At 35.5% G+C, this 17,194-nt stretch overlaps 1 protein-coding gene and 1 non-coding gene across 2 annotated transcripts; one reads left to right on the top strand and one right to left on the bottom strand.

The window, feature by feature from the left end:
- The first annotated feature begins 502 nt into the window (after positions 1–502).
- Positions 503–3,607, top strand: LOC137716539 (uncharacterized). Its single transcript, XM_068455992.1, has 3 exons — positions 503–616; positions 2,010–2,400; positions 2,475–3,607. The coding sequence occupies exons 2-3, from the start codon at positions 2,025–2,027 to the stop codon at positions 2,498–2,500; spliced, it is 402 nt and encodes a 133-aa protein (XP_068312093.1). The 5' UTR covers positions 503–616; positions 2,010–2,024; the 3' UTR covers positions 2,501–3,607.
- A 3,315-nt stretch (positions 3,608–6,922) lies between these two features.
- On the bottom strand, positions 6,923–7,027 carry LOC137716652 (small nucleolar RNA R71). Its single transcript, XR_011065717.1, has one exon. It is a non-coding gene; the product is annotated as a small nucleolar RNA R71 (small nucleolar RNA).
- Between the last annotated feature and the right edge of the window lie 10,167 nt (positions 7,028–17,194).

The raw sequence follows: 17,194 nt of genomic DNA on the forward strand, positions 1-17,194 counted from the left end.
GTATTTAAATGTTAGTACCAAAATGTACGTACTGAAATATATGCACCAAAATGTATTATATAAATTAATGTACCTAAATGTGTGTACTGAAATGTATTATATTGAATTAATGTACCTTAATGTTTGTATCGAAATGTATGTACCAAAATATGTGTACCTAAATGTATGCACCAAAATTTATAATTATAATGAAATAAAATTAATACATTGAAATTAGGAAGAAAAAGAAAAATAATTAAAAAAAAATGAAAATGTAGTTAATAAATGAGGTTATTAATGTATCAATGAACTAAAATTATATTTTGATCTTACTCATGGTTTTAGTCTAAAAATCATCTTTGTTAAGGATTAGAATGAAGTTTTCTATTTAAAATTTTGCAACTTTTTTTTAATTTTAGACCAAGGAGAGTTTGGGCTCCAAAGACAATATTTGGGTGTCCATTACTTGTCAAAATTGAACGCAGTAGCCCAGTAACCAACAGAGCCCTGCAAGAGCCCGTTACCCACACCAGCCCACCCGTTGGCTTTCCTCCTCCTCCTTTCCTGGTTCGGCTATCACGGTAACACTCACTCCTACGCTTCCACACGGCCAAGCTTTCATCTTTGTTCCCGACAGGTACATGAACTGCTCTCTCTCTTTCTCTCTCTCTCTCTCTCTATTGTCTGTTCATATTTGTTCCTTTAGAATGAATAGAAAAGTTTAATCATGTTTCAAGAATGGATTTGTATGATTAATTATTTCATGTTGTGAATTTGTTTTTATTGCCTCCACTTCATAAACAAGTAATAATACAGGATTAGGCAAACAATGGGTTCTTCATACGAAAGGGTTACTTTTAATTTTAGTTGTCCTTGATTGAAGCTTGCCTATTAAGCCCTCATTTGGTGTTTAGGATTGGAAGGGATTGGATAACTCCGTAAATACAATCGATGTTCAATGAATTAGTGGATGGCAACCTACCTCTCCCTTCTTCAACGTTCAATTTAATTTACCGAGTTATCCAATCCACTCCAGTCCCAAACACCAAATGACGGCCTAATAGAGCATAAGATGGGTTGTTGTTCTTGCATCTGGTTTATGTGTTTCCTGCAATTTTGTAGCTTTCTTCTTTCTGTAACAACTTAATAATGCTATAACTTAAATCGCGCGTTAGTCTGGGTTTGGTGTTTCTTACCGTTAGTACTAATGTTACAGAAGCTCAATTTAAAATCATGTGTTACTTAGGGTTCAAGCTACGGCTAAACTAATCAGATATTTCTATCATTGTGTTGTGAGTTGAGTCGAATCAAATATGTTTATATTTTGATGACAGTGTTCGATTCTTTTTCTCCTTCACTTTGTGGAGAAGGGGAACTCTAAAGTAACTGATAGTGTTAGATTTCCCTTTCTACAATCATCAGCCTGCTAAAAAAACTAGTCTTACAACCACTAAGGACTAATAAAGCAGTGTTTGTGTGATGCTGTTGAGGCGGGGGAGCAACTAGAGTATGCACAATCCTCTCAAGGTTTCAGTTTCTCAGATGGTTTTCTAGGTGGGAGTGAGTCAAATTAAATTTGTGTGCCCAAGTGTGACTCAAAATGCTACCGACTTTCTATTAAGATGCATTTGAACTGATAATTTTCGGAACCCGCAAGACAGGCCTACACGATGTTAGCAGTATGTATTTGAAGGAATTTGTTTGAGATTATTTAAAAGTGTAGAAGCAATTAGTCTCTGGTTCTACATGTTTGATAAAGAGTGGGTTGAAGGTGCAACTAGTTTGATTCAGGTGCGTTCTCAACATGTTGTTAGCTGCTTAAATGAACTGGGCTAGAACTTAACCAGTGGCTGTGGGTGATAATTGAGAGTATCTCTCTACTCCCCTTGAAGAGAATTAACGACGAAAGAGTTTAGTATCTTTCTTTGCTAGATAACTGTTAGTCTTCCAATTCTTCGCCGTGTAGATATAGTTCCATATCTAATATTCTTTTGCTAATGTTGAAATTGCTTTTATTAAATGAAAAACAGCAGGACTGCCCCAGAATGACGGTTGTGAAGCGATATGTGCTACGGCTGTTCATATCACTGAAGTACATTACAGCAAACGTAGTGGACAGAAATAATGGTCGGATTGTTGTGTCAGCATCTACAGTTGAACATTCAATCAAGGGCTCACTCGAATGTGGAAGGTCTTGCAACGCAAAGGCAGCGGCAGTTGTTGGAGATGTGTTGGCTAGGCGACTCAAGGTGGAAGGGCTTGACGAGGGACAGGGACGAGGGATTCATGTCAATGTAAATAACGAAGTTGAGAAAAAGGGTTTTAAGAACCGCGCCAAGATTTGGGCTATTGTCAATGCTCTTAAGGACAATGGAGTCAAACTCATTCTTGACAGTAGTGATGAAAATACTTCTCAACCAAGTAAGTAATAAGAATTCGCTTGTTTGCATTCCTTGTGTGTGTCTATATGCTGAATGTTTACGTCTAATTGTTAGTGACAGAAAGGAAGGATTTGCTCTGATTGTATAGAATCCGCAAATACAGGAGTATGTATCCTTGTTTTGTACAGTGAACCGCTTTCTTCTTTTGAACTCTTCTACTACTTATGTTTCCCCTATCGAAGTGGCTAGAGCGGTGTAGAGGTATGCTAGGAAATTCCTAGTTGCCTCCACCAAAGTTATCTCATGCCAGACATGAGTATCCCTCGCCATACAAATCAAGTTGAGGTTTTAAGTCAGTCGATGTCTCTGGTGAGAATCCGGTGTTGGCCGAGAGAGTGTGCTCTGATCGGAACCACGAGTCCCCTTCTCTCCCTGTTCAACTTCAATTCCGAGAGAGTCTCTCTTCGTTCTCCACGGCAGCCCGGAGTGGCCATGTTCGAGATAAAAGTTCGTGGGTCGCCCTGCCATCTGGTATAGTGAAAATTAACTTTGATTGTGGCTGAATGTCGACGTCTAGCAAGGCTGGCATTGGTGCAATTGCCAGAGACACCCATGAAGTTGTGATCGCAGGCAGAACTTCATGTTGTCGTGTCTCCTCCCCGCTTGAAGCTGAAGCTCGAGCAGCGGTTATGGCTGTCTCCCTTGCTATTGAAAATCAGTCTTTTGATATTATTTGCGAGTCTGACTCCCAAGTTCTCATCATTTAATCCGTGATCCTCCCAAAGGACCCAATTGGCGCATCTCCTCATCGATTGACAGGATTACCAAGCTAGCTAGAGGTCTCCATTCCATTTTTATGGAACTGGGTCCCGAGAGAAGTGACGGAGAACCGAGTTGGTGTTATTTTAGATGCGGGAGAGTTGAAAGAAGAAAGTGACATTTAATTAAGAAAAGTGATTGGAGAAATAATAATTCATGTGTTAAAATATTATTTGCCCAAATCCCGAAAATGAATGCTTTGGAATTTTCAGGTTGGCGTGTTGGTTTTGGGCCTGTAACATATGGATTCAAGAAAACGACGAGGCCTACAAGACTCGTTGATTTTCAACGAGCCCAGTCGAAGTTTGGACTAATTATGTCGTTTAATGTGTTTAATTCGGGTTTTAATATTTCAGAATCTTTTTTATATTTTGTTATTTGTTTAATTTATTTCCTATTTGGAGTTCGGGTTTGTTAAGACTATTTAAACAACATTTAGGGTTGTAATTTATCATCTTTCATTCAATAAGAATTCAAAAAACAAGTTTCTCTCACAATTGCCGGCATTCTAGAATTCCATCTAATGGTGACCGTTCATGATCCCTAACCTATAACTTCCGCTGTGTCAAGAAGCGAATCAGGCAGGAGATGCGGTTGCTAGTTTCTTTGGTCCATGCTCTATCCAGAGACGGTCTGCCGTGCCCCTCCGGCGTTCCGATGAGGTGGTTCACATTTCATTCACAGACCCTAGAACAAGTTATTATGCACATATCCATATACCCTAAATTATGTACAAAGAGCTAGTTTATTCTTTAAGCCTACGTTCTGTCTTTAAAATGATGTGATGATCAAGCTTACCTTCGTACTCAAGTTTTCTCGCCTTTTTTATTTTCCTGTAATGTTGTTTGACGATAAGAACTATTTATTTTTCAAGTCACTTTAAAAAAGATCAATGTTGTAAAATATAACTCAATTAGAAATCGTTTTAAGTGTTCGATTAACCTTGTTAAAATTTAGGGTTTAAGTGAGGAACACAATTTGTTTGTTTATTAGATAATTGTTGGATGACTAAACGATCTTAGAATTAGTTAATTCTTTACAGAGATGAGGATCTTCGAAGGATTGCGTAAAAAAATAAAGGAGGTCAAAATTTGAGCACTATTTATGTAATTATAAACGTGGTTAATAAGGTTTGAATAATACTTGGCTACTCAAAGATGAATAAGAGTTCCCACTCAAAATTGTTCATTGTTGATTCATAGAACTTCGTGTTATGATTAGAACAGTTCATAAATCGGTTATTTGACAAGAACTGCTAGTGCTTCTTCTCAGCTCGGTCAACGTTCACAAGGTTAAACAATAAATAAATTAAAACTAAGGTCATTTAATCATCGAACTGTATAAAAACAGATGAACAGAATTGGTAAAAGCATTATGAATCGTCAATTGTATTTGCTACAATAGATTGACTAAACAATTTTAGTTTTAATTCATTTCTTTTTTGCAGAGATGATATTTACAAAATGATTAATAATATGAACAGTTATGATCATAAGCACAAAACTCTGTGATTCAAATACGAAGAACTTTGAGTAGCTGCTTGATGAGTATATTTTATATTATATATTTAACCCTATTCTTAGTATATTTTGGTTAATAATTTGAAAGAATTTTGATACTTTGAATTATATTTCCAATATAGGATTTTCGACTTCCTCTGGAGCAAAACATGGTCAAATGGACGAATTTTGGAGTAATTCCAATTGGAGGACGTTCGTGAGTCACTTAGTTTGATCGTGCCAAAATATCAGATTTTTCTACCAAGCGAATATTTTCTGGCAATAAAATAAAGGAGTCATGCACAGTGCTGGAATAGTGACGTTTTGGGCTTAACTTGCGTTTTTGGAGCCCAAGATGACCTCGGATGGGTTCGTGACCTTCTGGAGATGTGTTCAGAACGTTCTTATCTTTAAAACAAGCTATCTTGGGCCGGATTTGAAGAAGATTTGAGGATAAAACGTGGATGAACAGTTTCTGTGTAGCTTTTCCTAGTTTAATTAGGAATTTATTTTCTATTTTATTTTATTATTATTTAGTTTTTTAGTGGGAATAAAAGACTGGATGGTTAGGGTTTTTGTTTTTGCTTGAGGGAGAGATATTAAAAGGGTCAGCCGTTCTAAATTTGGGTGGCTTTTCTTATATGCAACTTTTGGAGAGAAGATTTTGGGAAAAAGTTTAGAGCTTTTCAGATTTTATTCTACAAGGTGTTTTCATTCTTTTTCTATTTCAATAAAAACTATGATTTTTAGTATGAATATGCGTAACTAATTCTTTTTGCTAGGGCGAGGCCATGATCCTTAGCAAGAATATGTAGTCTCTTTTTACTTTGCTTATGAATTTATGCATGCAGGTTTTGGAATGTTAATCACTGTGCTTTAAACTATCTATTTGTCTTAGTGATTCGCGACCATCAGGATATTTGGAAAAGTTATTTGATGCAATTTTGGCGGAGGATTGTCCCTAAAATTGACTAAAGCTTCTTGTGGTTAATATGTGTAACCTCTTAGGATGAACGACACGTTTTAAGGGTTATATGGTTTTTTTAAAAAAGGTTTTCATAAAACTTGATGAGTCTTGCATGTTCACATTCGATCTGAACACCACGGACGGGTTGCATGTTAGATATACGTTCTATGTTGGAGGTTCCAAGTAGGATATACTCTAGGAAAACCTAACTTTCAAAACATACATGTATGGTTCGTAAGTAATTTAGAAAAGCTACATAAGATTGTTAGGGTGACGGCGGAACCCTAGTACTTTCTCTCTTTGAATCCTAAAAATTATTCCCCGTATCTTTCTTTAAAGTTGTGGTTTTTAAGTAATCTTTTTAATTAAATTCGTTTTTCTTAGTTTAGGTCATTAAATCACCTCTTTCAAAAGAAAAACTTTGTTTTAATTAATTAGTTGAGAATTGATTTTGCTTTGATCTCTTTAAATTAATCCTTGTGGAGAACGACCTTGCTTGAGCCAATTATACTACAATAACCTTGTTTCTCTTGCAAGTATTTTAGGTGTTTTTAACCCTTTTACGCAGGTGGTAAAAATCCTATCAAGAAATTGGCGCCGCTGCCGGGGATTGATTTTAAATAGATTTTTGTCTATCATATTCTCAATTAATTATTCCCGTATATAATTAAAAAAAAAAAAATTTAATTTTCATTTTTTTTTTTATTATTATCTGCAGATTTTGCATGGTCTGTACCAGATCACACAAACAGCAAATTGCAGATTTTGATCCAGAACCTGAACGTACTGCCAGACAAAGACTTAGAAAGCAGAATCTACAGTGTGAACCTTCACTGCAGGGAACAGTTTTGCATAATCGGTTTACTGGGGTTTTGGACAGCGAGGAAGCTATGGCATTTGTTCTACCAACAGCGGGACAACCGCTGAGGGAATCTCTGGCTGCTCATGCCACAGAGGTGCCAAGCTGCATTACCTATCCTGAAGTTGAAGATGGGTCTACGTTTGAGATACGACATCATATGTTGGAGATTCTACCTTCATTTCATGGTTTATCAACAGATGATCCTAACATGCATCTAACTGAATTTCTAATGGGATGCAAAAACATTTTGGTGAGAGGATTTTCAGCAGAATCTATCAAACTCAGACTTTTTCCGTACACTTTGAAGGATGTTGCAAGGAGATGGTTACTCACACTTCCATCTGGAAGCATTACTTCGTGGAACCAACTTAGTGCTGCATTTTTAAGCAAATACTACCCAGCTTCAAAAACACTTGATATGAGTACTCAAATTTTAACATTTGCTCAGAAACCTAATGAAGCAATTCATGAAGCATGGGAACGTTACAAGGATCTACTCAGGAAATGTCCACATTCAGGCATTAATGGTGACACTCAAATGAATTTATTTTACAGAGGGCTGAATTTGACTACTAAGACTCTTGTTAATGCTTCTTGTGGAGGAACGTATTCAGACAAAAATGCACTGCAAGCGTATCAATTGTTTGAGAACATGGCGACAGAATCTCAACAATGGGCAATTGATATACCTCAGACCAGGGGTGTTTTTGAGATGTCTAGTGGTTCACCTCATGTATCTGCACAAATAGAAAAGATGGAGAAGAAGTTAGAAAATTTTGATGCAAAATTTGACATGCTTTTACAAAGAATGGCATCACCTATGCAGCAGGTTGCTGTCCAACAGCCTACTGCAGCCGCCTGTACCATTTGTGGCATTACAACACATGATTTTATGGGTTGCCCACATAGGGACGCATACCCAGAGCATGTTACAGAGCAGATTAATGCATTCAATAATTATCAAAGGCCTAGAAATGATCCGTACTCAAATTTTTACAACCCCGGGTGGAGAGATCACCCAAATTTCAAGTGGAATAGAGATCAACAAGTTAAACCACAGTTTCAACAACAAATACAGCAACCTGATGCTCAAGCTAAACCTTCTTGGGAAGTCGCAATTGAAAAATTGGCAGATCATACTAAGGCAAGTTTTGATGCAACAAAACAAGAAATTCAAAAAACCAACCAAAACATTCAGAACATACAAGCAACAATGAAAGATCTACAGCAGCAAATGGGGCAGCTTTCACTCCAGTTTTCGGGCAGAGAACCAGGAAAATTTCCCAGCCAAACTATCCCAAATCCACGTGGAAATGCAGATTGTAATGCTGTTAGAATATTGCGTTGTGGTAAAAGTTATGACAACCGTGATGCAGAAAATAAAGAAAATGGTGCTGGAGCTTCACGGGTAGCACCTGTGCAGCCACAAACAGGTTCTGAAAGTTCTGCAGAATCTGCCCAACCACTGGACAGATCCAAAAATACTACAGTGCCTACTGCAGAAAATGCAGAAAAGTCAAAATGTGTTTATGTTCCACCTATGCCATATCCCGAAAGATTGAAGCCACATGCAAAAGATCAACAATTAACAGATTTCATGAAGACATTGGCTAAAGTTCAGATTAATCTACCATTAATTGATGCAATCAAGAACATTCCCTCATATGCCAAGTTTTTGAAAGATGTGTGCACAAATAAAAAGAAGCTTGTGGACTTCGAAAAAGTGATTCTCACAGAGCAGTGCAGTGCAGTTCTATTACAAAAGCTACCACCAAAGAAAAAAGATCCAGGGAGTTTTACAATTTCATGCACGATTGGAAATTCTGAGTTTAAATGTGCTTTAATTGATTTGGGTGCTAGTATTAATTTAATGCCTTTCTCTGTTTTTCAGCGACTGGGACAAGGAGAAATCAAACCAACATCTGTTATTTTACAGTTAGCAGATCGTTCGGTTGCTTATCCTAGGGGTATTATTGAAGATCTTATTATTAAAGTGGATAATCTCTACCTTTCAGCAGATTTTGTGGTTTTGGATATGGATGAAGATATGCAAACACCAATTATTTTGGGGCGGCCATTCATGGCAACTGCTAGAACTTTGATAGATGTGGAAGCTGGCACATTGATGCTTAGAGTACAAGAACAATCTGTTGTGTTTAATTTATTTGAAGCAATTAAGAGGCCTAGTGATATGCAAGACTGTATGAGAGTTGACGTGTTAGAAGGCATCATGCATGCAGATATTATGCCCAGTTTGACAGCAGATCCACTGTTAAAAGTTTTACATGGTTTTGAAGACGCCAAAACTGAAGATGAAGAAGCTTTTGAGTATGTTACAGCTTTGGAAAGTGTCCCTTTACACCAACCAAAGTGGAGGCACGTTTTTGAGAGTTTGGGAGAACCAAAAACGCCATTACAGCCTTCAAAAATACAGCCACCTAAGCTGGAATTGAAGCCATTACCAGCACACTTAAAATATGCTTATTTGGGTGCTAATTCTTCACTGCCAGTTATTGTTTCTGCAGATTTATCTCCAATTGAGGAAGACAAATTGCTGCGTATTTTGAGAAATTTTCAAGATGCCATTGGGTGGACAATTGCAGATATTAAGGGGATCAGCCCAACGCTCTGTATGCACAGAATTTTGATGGAGGAGGGTGTCAAACCCACCATTGATGCTCAACGCCGATTGAATCCGATCATGAAGGAAGTTGTTCGAAATGAGGTTATGAAGCTTTTAGACGCTGGAATGATTTATCCAATTTCAGATAGTAAATGGGTAAGTCCTACTCAAGTGGTACCTAAACGCACTGGAATTACAGTTGTGACAAATGACAATAACGAGCTTGTGCCTACACGTTTAACTACTGGGTGGCGAATGTGCGTTGATTACAGGAAGATCAATACAGGTACTAGAAAGGATCACTTTCCGCTACCCTTTACTGATCAAATGTTGGAAAGATTGGCTGGTCGGGCTTTCTATTGTTTTCTAGATGGGTATTCAGGGTACAATCAAATTCCAGTTGCACCAGAGGATCAGGAAAAGACCACATTCACCTGCCCTTTTGGTACATTTGCTTACAGAAGAATGCCTTTCGGATTATGCAATGCACCTGCCACATTCCAACGATGCATGATGAGTATATTCTCAGGTTTGGTTGAACGAGTTGTTGAAGTATTTATGGATGATTTTTCTGTTTTCGGTGATTCGTTTGATCATTGTTTACAAAATTTATCTTTGGTTCTTGAGCGTTGCAAAGAAACTAATCTCGTATTGAATTGGGAGAAGTGTCATTTTATGGTTAAACAAGGAATTGTTTTAGGGCACTTAGTATCTAGCAAGGGTATTGAGGTTGATAAAGCTAAGATTGATGTTATTGCTAAGTTGCCCTCTCCTACTACTGTGAAGAGCATTCGTTCGTTTCTTGGACATGCTGGGTTTTACAGACGGTTTATCAAGGATTTCTCCAAGATTAGCCGACCTTTGTGTAACTTATTGGCTAAGGATGCACAGTTTGTTTTTGATAATGCATGCTTGGAGGCTTTCTACAAGTTGAAAACACTCTTAACTTCAGCACCGATTATTGCAGCTCCGGACTGGAACTTACCTTTTGAACTAATGTGTGATGCATCAGATTATGCAGTTGGGGCAGTTCTTGGACAGCGAAAAGACAAGATTCCTCAAGTCATTTATTATGCTAGCAGAACTCTCAATGATGCACAGCTGAACTATGCGACCACTACTGTTACTGAAAAAAAAAAAAAAAAAAAAAAAAAAAAGAAATAGTTATAAAAAAAAATAGCTATTTTTAAAGTTAGTATGAGTGAAATAAAGAAGGACAAAAGGTAGAGGTTTTAGTCGAGTCTCCTTAACCATGTTGGTTCACTTTTCACCAAAGGAAGTTCATGAATTCTTTTCTAATTGATTCTAAATGGCTTAGACTCTATGGTGGGATTGGTTGGAACTTTTGAAAAGATGTTCTGATTTTTAACATGTTCTATGGATTGCAACTTTGAAGGTGAAAATTTTTGTCACTTAGTTTTAGTTAAGTTCTAGTTTGTTAGTGTTTATTGTTGTTTTCTAGTTTTGTTTTGCTTGAGGACAAGCAAAAAGCTAAGTTTGGGGGTATTTTGATGAGTATATTTTATATTATATATTTAACCCTATTCTTAGTATATTTTGGTTAATAATTTGAAAGAATTTTGATACTTTGAATTATATTTCCAATATAGGATTTTCGACTTCCTCTGGAGCAAAACATGGTCAAATGGACGAATTTTGGAGTAATTCCAATTGGAGGACGTTCGTGAGTCACTTAGTTTGATCGTGCCAAAATATCAGATTTTTCTACCAAGCGAATATTTTCTGGCAATAAAATAAAGGAGTCATGCGCAGTGCTGGAATAGTGACGTTTTGGGCTTAACTTGCGTTTTTGGAGCCCAAGATGACCTCGGATGGGTTCGTGACCTTCTGGAGATGTGTTCAGAACGTTCTTATCTTTAAAACAAGCTATCTTGGGCCGGATTTGAAGAAGATTTGAGGATAAAACGTGGATGAACAGTTTCTGTGTAGCTTTTCCTAGTTTAATTAGGAATTTATTTTCTATTTTATTTTATTATTATTTAGTTTCTTAGTGGGAATAAAAGACTGGATGGTTAGGGTTTTTGTTTTTGCTTGAGGGAGAGATATTAAAAGGGTCGGCCGTTCTAAATTTGGGTGGCTTTTCTTATATGCAACTTTTGGAGAGAAGATTTTGGGAAAAAGTTTAGAGCTTTTCAGGTTTTATTCTACAAGGTGTTTTCATTCTTTTTCTATTTCAATAAAAACTATGATTTTTAGTATGAATATGCGTAACTAATTCTTTTTGCTAGGGCGAGGCCATGATCCTTAGCAAGAATATGTAGTCTCTTTTTACTTTGCTTATGAATTTATGCATGCAGGTTTTGGAATGTTAATCACTGTGCTTTAAACTATCTATTTGTCTTAGTGATTCGCGACCATCAGGATATTTGGAAAAGTTATTTGATGCAATTTTGGCGGAGGATTGTCCCTAAAATTGACTAAAGCTTCTTGTGGTTAATATGTGTAACCTCTTAGGATGAACGACACGTTTTAAGGGTTATATGGTTTTTTTAAAAAAGGTTTTCATAAAACTTGATGAGTCTTGCATGTTCACATTCGATCTGAACACCACGGACGGGTTGCATGTTAGATATACGTTCTATGTTGGAGGTTCCAAGTAGGATATACTCTAGGAAAACCTAACTTTCAAAACATACATGTATGGTTCGTAAGTAATTTAGAAAAGCTACATAGGATTGTTAGGGTGACGGCGGAACCCTAATACTTTCTCTCTTTGAATCCTAAAAATTGTTCCCCGTATCTTTCTTTAAAGTTGTGGTTTTTAAGTAATCTTTTTAATTAAATTCGTTTTTCTTAGTTTAGGTCATTAAATCACCTCTTTCAAAAGAAAAACTTTGTTTTAATTAATTAGTTGAGAATTGATTTTGCTTTGATCTCTTTAAATTAATCCTTGTGGAGAACGACCTTGCTTGAGCCAATTATACTACAATAACCTTGTTTCTCTTGCAAGTATTTTAGGTGTTTTTAACCCTTTTACGCAGGTGGTAAAAATCCTATCACTGCTCATCCTTGAATAGTCAAGTATTGTTGATAAAGTTTTGATGGTGACGAAATGATGAAGGTCATTTTGCTTTTCTTTTTTGCATGCATGTGGCTAACTTTTGGGAGTTTCTTTGCCCTCAACCCTTCATCATCATGAGCAACGTATGCATGATTCCATTGATAAACTGAATATTTATCCACGGAAAAGGATCCTCGCCAGATTATTTTCTTATGAATCCTAAGGATTTCGTGATCATGATCGTTTATTGTATATTAGACGATCAAAAATTATTTTAAAATTTAAAATTTAAAATTAAATATAAATAGTTCTTAACGAAAATTAACTGCACGATATATAATAAACGATCACGATCACGAAATCCCTAAAATCCTTGAGAAAATGATCATCGCCGGATCTTTTTCCTTTATCTACAATGCCTTTCCCAATTTTCTCAAACATTTGATTGGTAATTGATCCAACCAATGAAAATTCAACCTGCTTTTAGGTGATCTCAGCAATTAAAAAACAATAAATTATTTGCATCGCAATTCTAACCAAAACTTAAACTTTTATAATGTCCAATCGAATTCACCCAAATTACAAGACATAAGACTCCTTTTAAAACATCAGTTAAAAGAGATGGATTGTCTGCGTTCTAATTTCTATACTTTTTCCATACCTTTTTGTTCATGTGATTACAATTAAGCCATGTAAATATTTTATATTCTTATTATTTTTTGTTTTATTATTTCTATAAAAAAAAAAATGTTGACGTTGCTTAATCGTAACCACACATCACAGGAGGGTATGAAGAAAGTATGAAAATGGAAGGGCAGACAATCCATCTCCCAGTTAAAAACCCAATAACCAACTGAAAAACTTAACCAAAATGTTGTTTCGCTTTATAAAATTGAATCCTATCTGATGAGTACATTTTCAAATTTTACCAAAAAACATATTAATCGGCAGGATTTCCCAAAAAGTGAAAATTTTGGCTTGGCAAATTAACTCTTCATACGGCAAAAGTATCGTTCTATCCGCCGGATGATAGATTGTTATGAGCCATACTTGGCATTCAGATATTCACTTGCCACGTCTCTAAAAAGATGTAATAAATTTACCCAGTGTAATTTATCTATATGTTCTAACATTTGTAGAAATAAGAAGAAAGAGTGCTTGCATAGCTGCATGGAGCACTTGAATAGCTGCATGCCTTTGGCCTTGGCATATGCTATATATGAGTTTGTTTAGAAGTACTTTTAAAATGATTAAAAGCGTTTTTGAAGAAAAAGTTTTTGGGTTCTAAAAGCACTGGAAGTGCTTTCTGCAACTTGTGCTTTTTGCATAAAGCACTTCAAGTGTTTTTCCAAGATCTACTTGCATTTTATCAAAAATGGTTCTTGAGATTGACATAATTTCTCACTTTGGTCTCTGAAATTTGAAATTGATAGAAGTGATCTCTAAGTTTGTCCACTATCAATCATTTTGGTCATTATGTGGAAAATCTCTATTAAATAAGGATAAAATGACAAAACACCCTCAACTTTTGCCAAATCATTTTGGCACATTGCTTATTAAATTTAGGATATTTTTGTCAGCTTGGTCCTTATTTAACAGAATTTTTCACAAAAAGATCAAAATAATTGATGGTGAACAAATTTGGGAACTACTTCTATGATAAATTATGCAAATATCATGGATCATTTTGGCTGAAAAACCTTTTACTAATAATTGATTCCAAACATTTTCACCAAAGGCTTCATCATTTAAAAACTTTTTTAAACAAAGCCTAAATCTTTCTCCAAACACACCATGAAAGTGAAAGAGACTTCTCCATCGCAATTGGTCATATTTTATTTCATCGACCTTTAACCTTTTGAGTCTGAATAATGCTATAGAAATTAAATTTGTAGACTAAATTTTGTAAATTAAATGACATGGAAGTGGATAATTGGATTATTACTTAAACATTGATAAGAGTGCTCATATCATATTGGTGATACATCATTTAATTTACAAATTTAGTCTCCCTAACATTACTTTTGAATTTTGACACGGCCTACAAAATGCTCACTCTCACACATGGGTTTGAGCTCATGCTTGATCGCGTCAAAGAAAGAAGATTCCAATTATCAAAGGGAACCCTTTGATCACATGCATTTGGAAACTGGAATCTCAACACCCCCAAAATAATATAATTAAATTATATGCTCGGTATATTTTGAATAATACAAAAATGGAAGAAAAAAAAAGGGGGAAAAAGGCACTACACGTCCATTTCTTTAACTTTATTTTTATTTTTTAAATACTAGTATGCATACATACAAGAAAATATTTTCTCCGTGAAGTTGACTACTTGTGAGGTTGTTGCCTAGGTAGATTATTCATACAATTAATTCTCTTACTGTATTTCCTTCAATTATATATTTGGCTCTCTACCCAGCATTACTCTTTGATGTAAAATAATAAATTACATAAATTTATTCAAAATCTTGAGTGGTTATCAAATTAGTCTCAAACTTGTAAAACTTTTAAAACTCGTATAATACCTCACATATATAAACAACTTTGTTGCTCCAGTCCGTTAACCCATAGAAAAGGCTTGTCTTGGCATTTCTCGTTGTAGTTTTTATTTTCACTTTTTTTTCTTCTGAAAACTAAAAAATCTTTTGGTAATTACCTTTAGATTTACTGTTTGGTGTTTTAAAATTCTGGTTTAAGTTTTTCATTTTTTTAAATAAAAATTAAAATAATTACCAAACAAATTTCAATTTAAAAAAAATAAAAATTAAGAATTAAAACTGAGATTTTTTGGTACATCGATATTTTTACACTAAGGTTTTTTAATGCATCAATATTTTTACACTAAGGGGAGATAGAGTTCGGCTAAGCCACAATGGTCAGCCTAATTTGGTATCGAATTCGCCATTCACAAGATTCGAACCTAAGACCTCTCACTTCCAAGTGAAGATGAATACTACTAGACCGTAATACTTAGTGGCAGAATTAAAATTGAGATGATTCTTATAAATGGACTAGGTAATAGTGAATAATAGATAATATGTTAATTCATGAAAGAAAATTTAAAATTGGTAGCAATCACAATAATGTTGGCAAAATTAATTTTGATGCTCTCCGAATCCCTTCTTCCTAATCCATCAAGTATAGAGATCCGGGCTATTGAAATTTGATCAAACGATTACAAACAGGGACCAATTTTAAAAGTTATAATAAATTTAACCGTTGGATTAAATTTTAATAATCCAAATTCTCGAACTTGATAGTTTAGATGGAAGAAATCCACATATGATCTCTTTCCTCTTTCTCCTAGTTTTCCCTTTAGCCCACCTAGCTTTCGCGAAAGTTCGTCGCTTTCTCAGAGACAGACAAAAAGCGAGGCCATCGTTGTCACTTGACATGGGCCATGGCATGGTATGTGGCATGAAAATCGATAATGTGGATGCATGATGTAGTATGTTGCATGACACATAACCCATGAATATGAATATTCCAGTCGTCCTTTTAAGAATTTTCACAGGGTCGTGACTCATGATGGACCGCACACCACATGACCTTGTAATGCAAGCTCGTGTGTCTCCTTAATTTACACTTGCAAGAATGGTATGAAATATCCTTCGATCATATCCCTACGTTTTGTAACTGTGTCGCTCACCCGCTTAGCTAAGTTTGGTTTTCAGTTTATACTTTTATATACAGTTTGGTTCGAGGGATCTCGTGATCTAATATGAAGTGTCTTTTTTCGAGGCTCATTTTGTAATTGAAGTTATTACTACTAGCTGAGATAGTAATTAGCAAATGTGATTATTAATACTAGCTTAATAATCACATTAACTTGAGTGTACCTTGAACTCAATTTATGATTTTTCTTATGAGTATAATTTAATCAAGAATTCCTATCTAATGTTGTTTATAATTTTTTTGTTGAATACGAAATTAATATATTTAACCAAGGGGTGAGAATTTTGAGTTAGTTCATAAATATAAAATAGGTTAGTCTCTCATAATATTTGGTATCGAACTTTTCGGCCACAAAGAGTCGAAAGCATGTAGATGTAGAAAACTAAATCCAACAAAAAAAGACGTAAGAAACCAAAAAACAAATTTATTCAATCCTTAATTAAAATAGACATCAAAAGAAAAAAGTTGAGAATTTTGACCAAAACATGATCCTTATACACCCTCTTTAGATGAGTTAATCATTAATTATCAGTTGATCACGCGGTTAATAATTAATTTTGGCTATAATTTACACAATTTTCTATGAAAAGAAATCTTTATTATTGGCCTAGGTATTTGAGAATTCAATCTTTTTCCTTTCTGGGTAAGTGCTTGGTGTGGCTTCAACCTTTAGTTGTACGTTGTAACTTTATAACTTTGAAGGGAGAGGGAAAGAGTGAAAAATAAGGGAAAAAGAAAAAAGGGTGGCTAACTTTCTTTTGGAGCAAAAAGAGGGCATGCTTTGTGGGTAAGTTTGGGTTGTAAGAGTAATTAACTTAGTCCAAAACAAAATTAATTTGATTTTGTTTTGTGTGTGGGCGTCCGATTGTGTTTCTAGAGCCCTCCCCACTGGATTTAAAGGGTAATTTACGAAGAAAAAAAAACTTAATGTACTGGAAATGCGATTCAGTGAATTAAGTGTAATAATAAAATTGGTTGAAAACTTGAAATTTTTTTAACTAATTATGTTATTATATTTAATATACCGAAATCGTGTGCCTGACAAACTGAAAAACCGCTCATAACCTACCACTACGGACGTACGTACCTACGAGGAAATGTACCATGGCTCATGGTGTATGGCTAATGACCTGGTCCTATACGGAGGTACTATATAGGACACGGCACAGCAGGGGAGGAAAGACTAGGGAGGGTGAAGGGCACTTTCCTCAGACTTTGTATGTTCTCCCGCACAAAAGTCCAGCCAGCTCAGTCGTAGCCAAGCGACGCCTAATGGGACGCCTCACATATAGACAAACCCAACAGGATTCTCTCCTATTTCTTTTGGTAAGAATCATGAATTCATCGTATATCGTGTGATC

This window comes from Pyrus communis, chromosome 14, assembly GCF_963583255.1.
Source record: "Pyrus communis chromosome 14, drPyrComm1.1, whole genome shotgun sequence".
NCBI lineage: Eukaryota > Viridiplantae > Streptophyta > Magnoliopsida > Rosales > Rosaceae > Pyrus > Pyrus communis.

Bases quoted from the DNA above. Each gene is read 5' to 3' on its own strand.
- LOC137716539 (XM_068455992.1), top strand. From the start codon at position 2,025: ATGACGGTTGTGAAGCGATATGTGCTACGGCTGTTCATATCACTGAAG. The intron at 2,401-2,474 runs GTAAGTAATAAG...TCTAATTGTTAG, and splicing joins TGAAAATACTTCTCAACCAA to TGACAGAAAGGAAGGATTTG.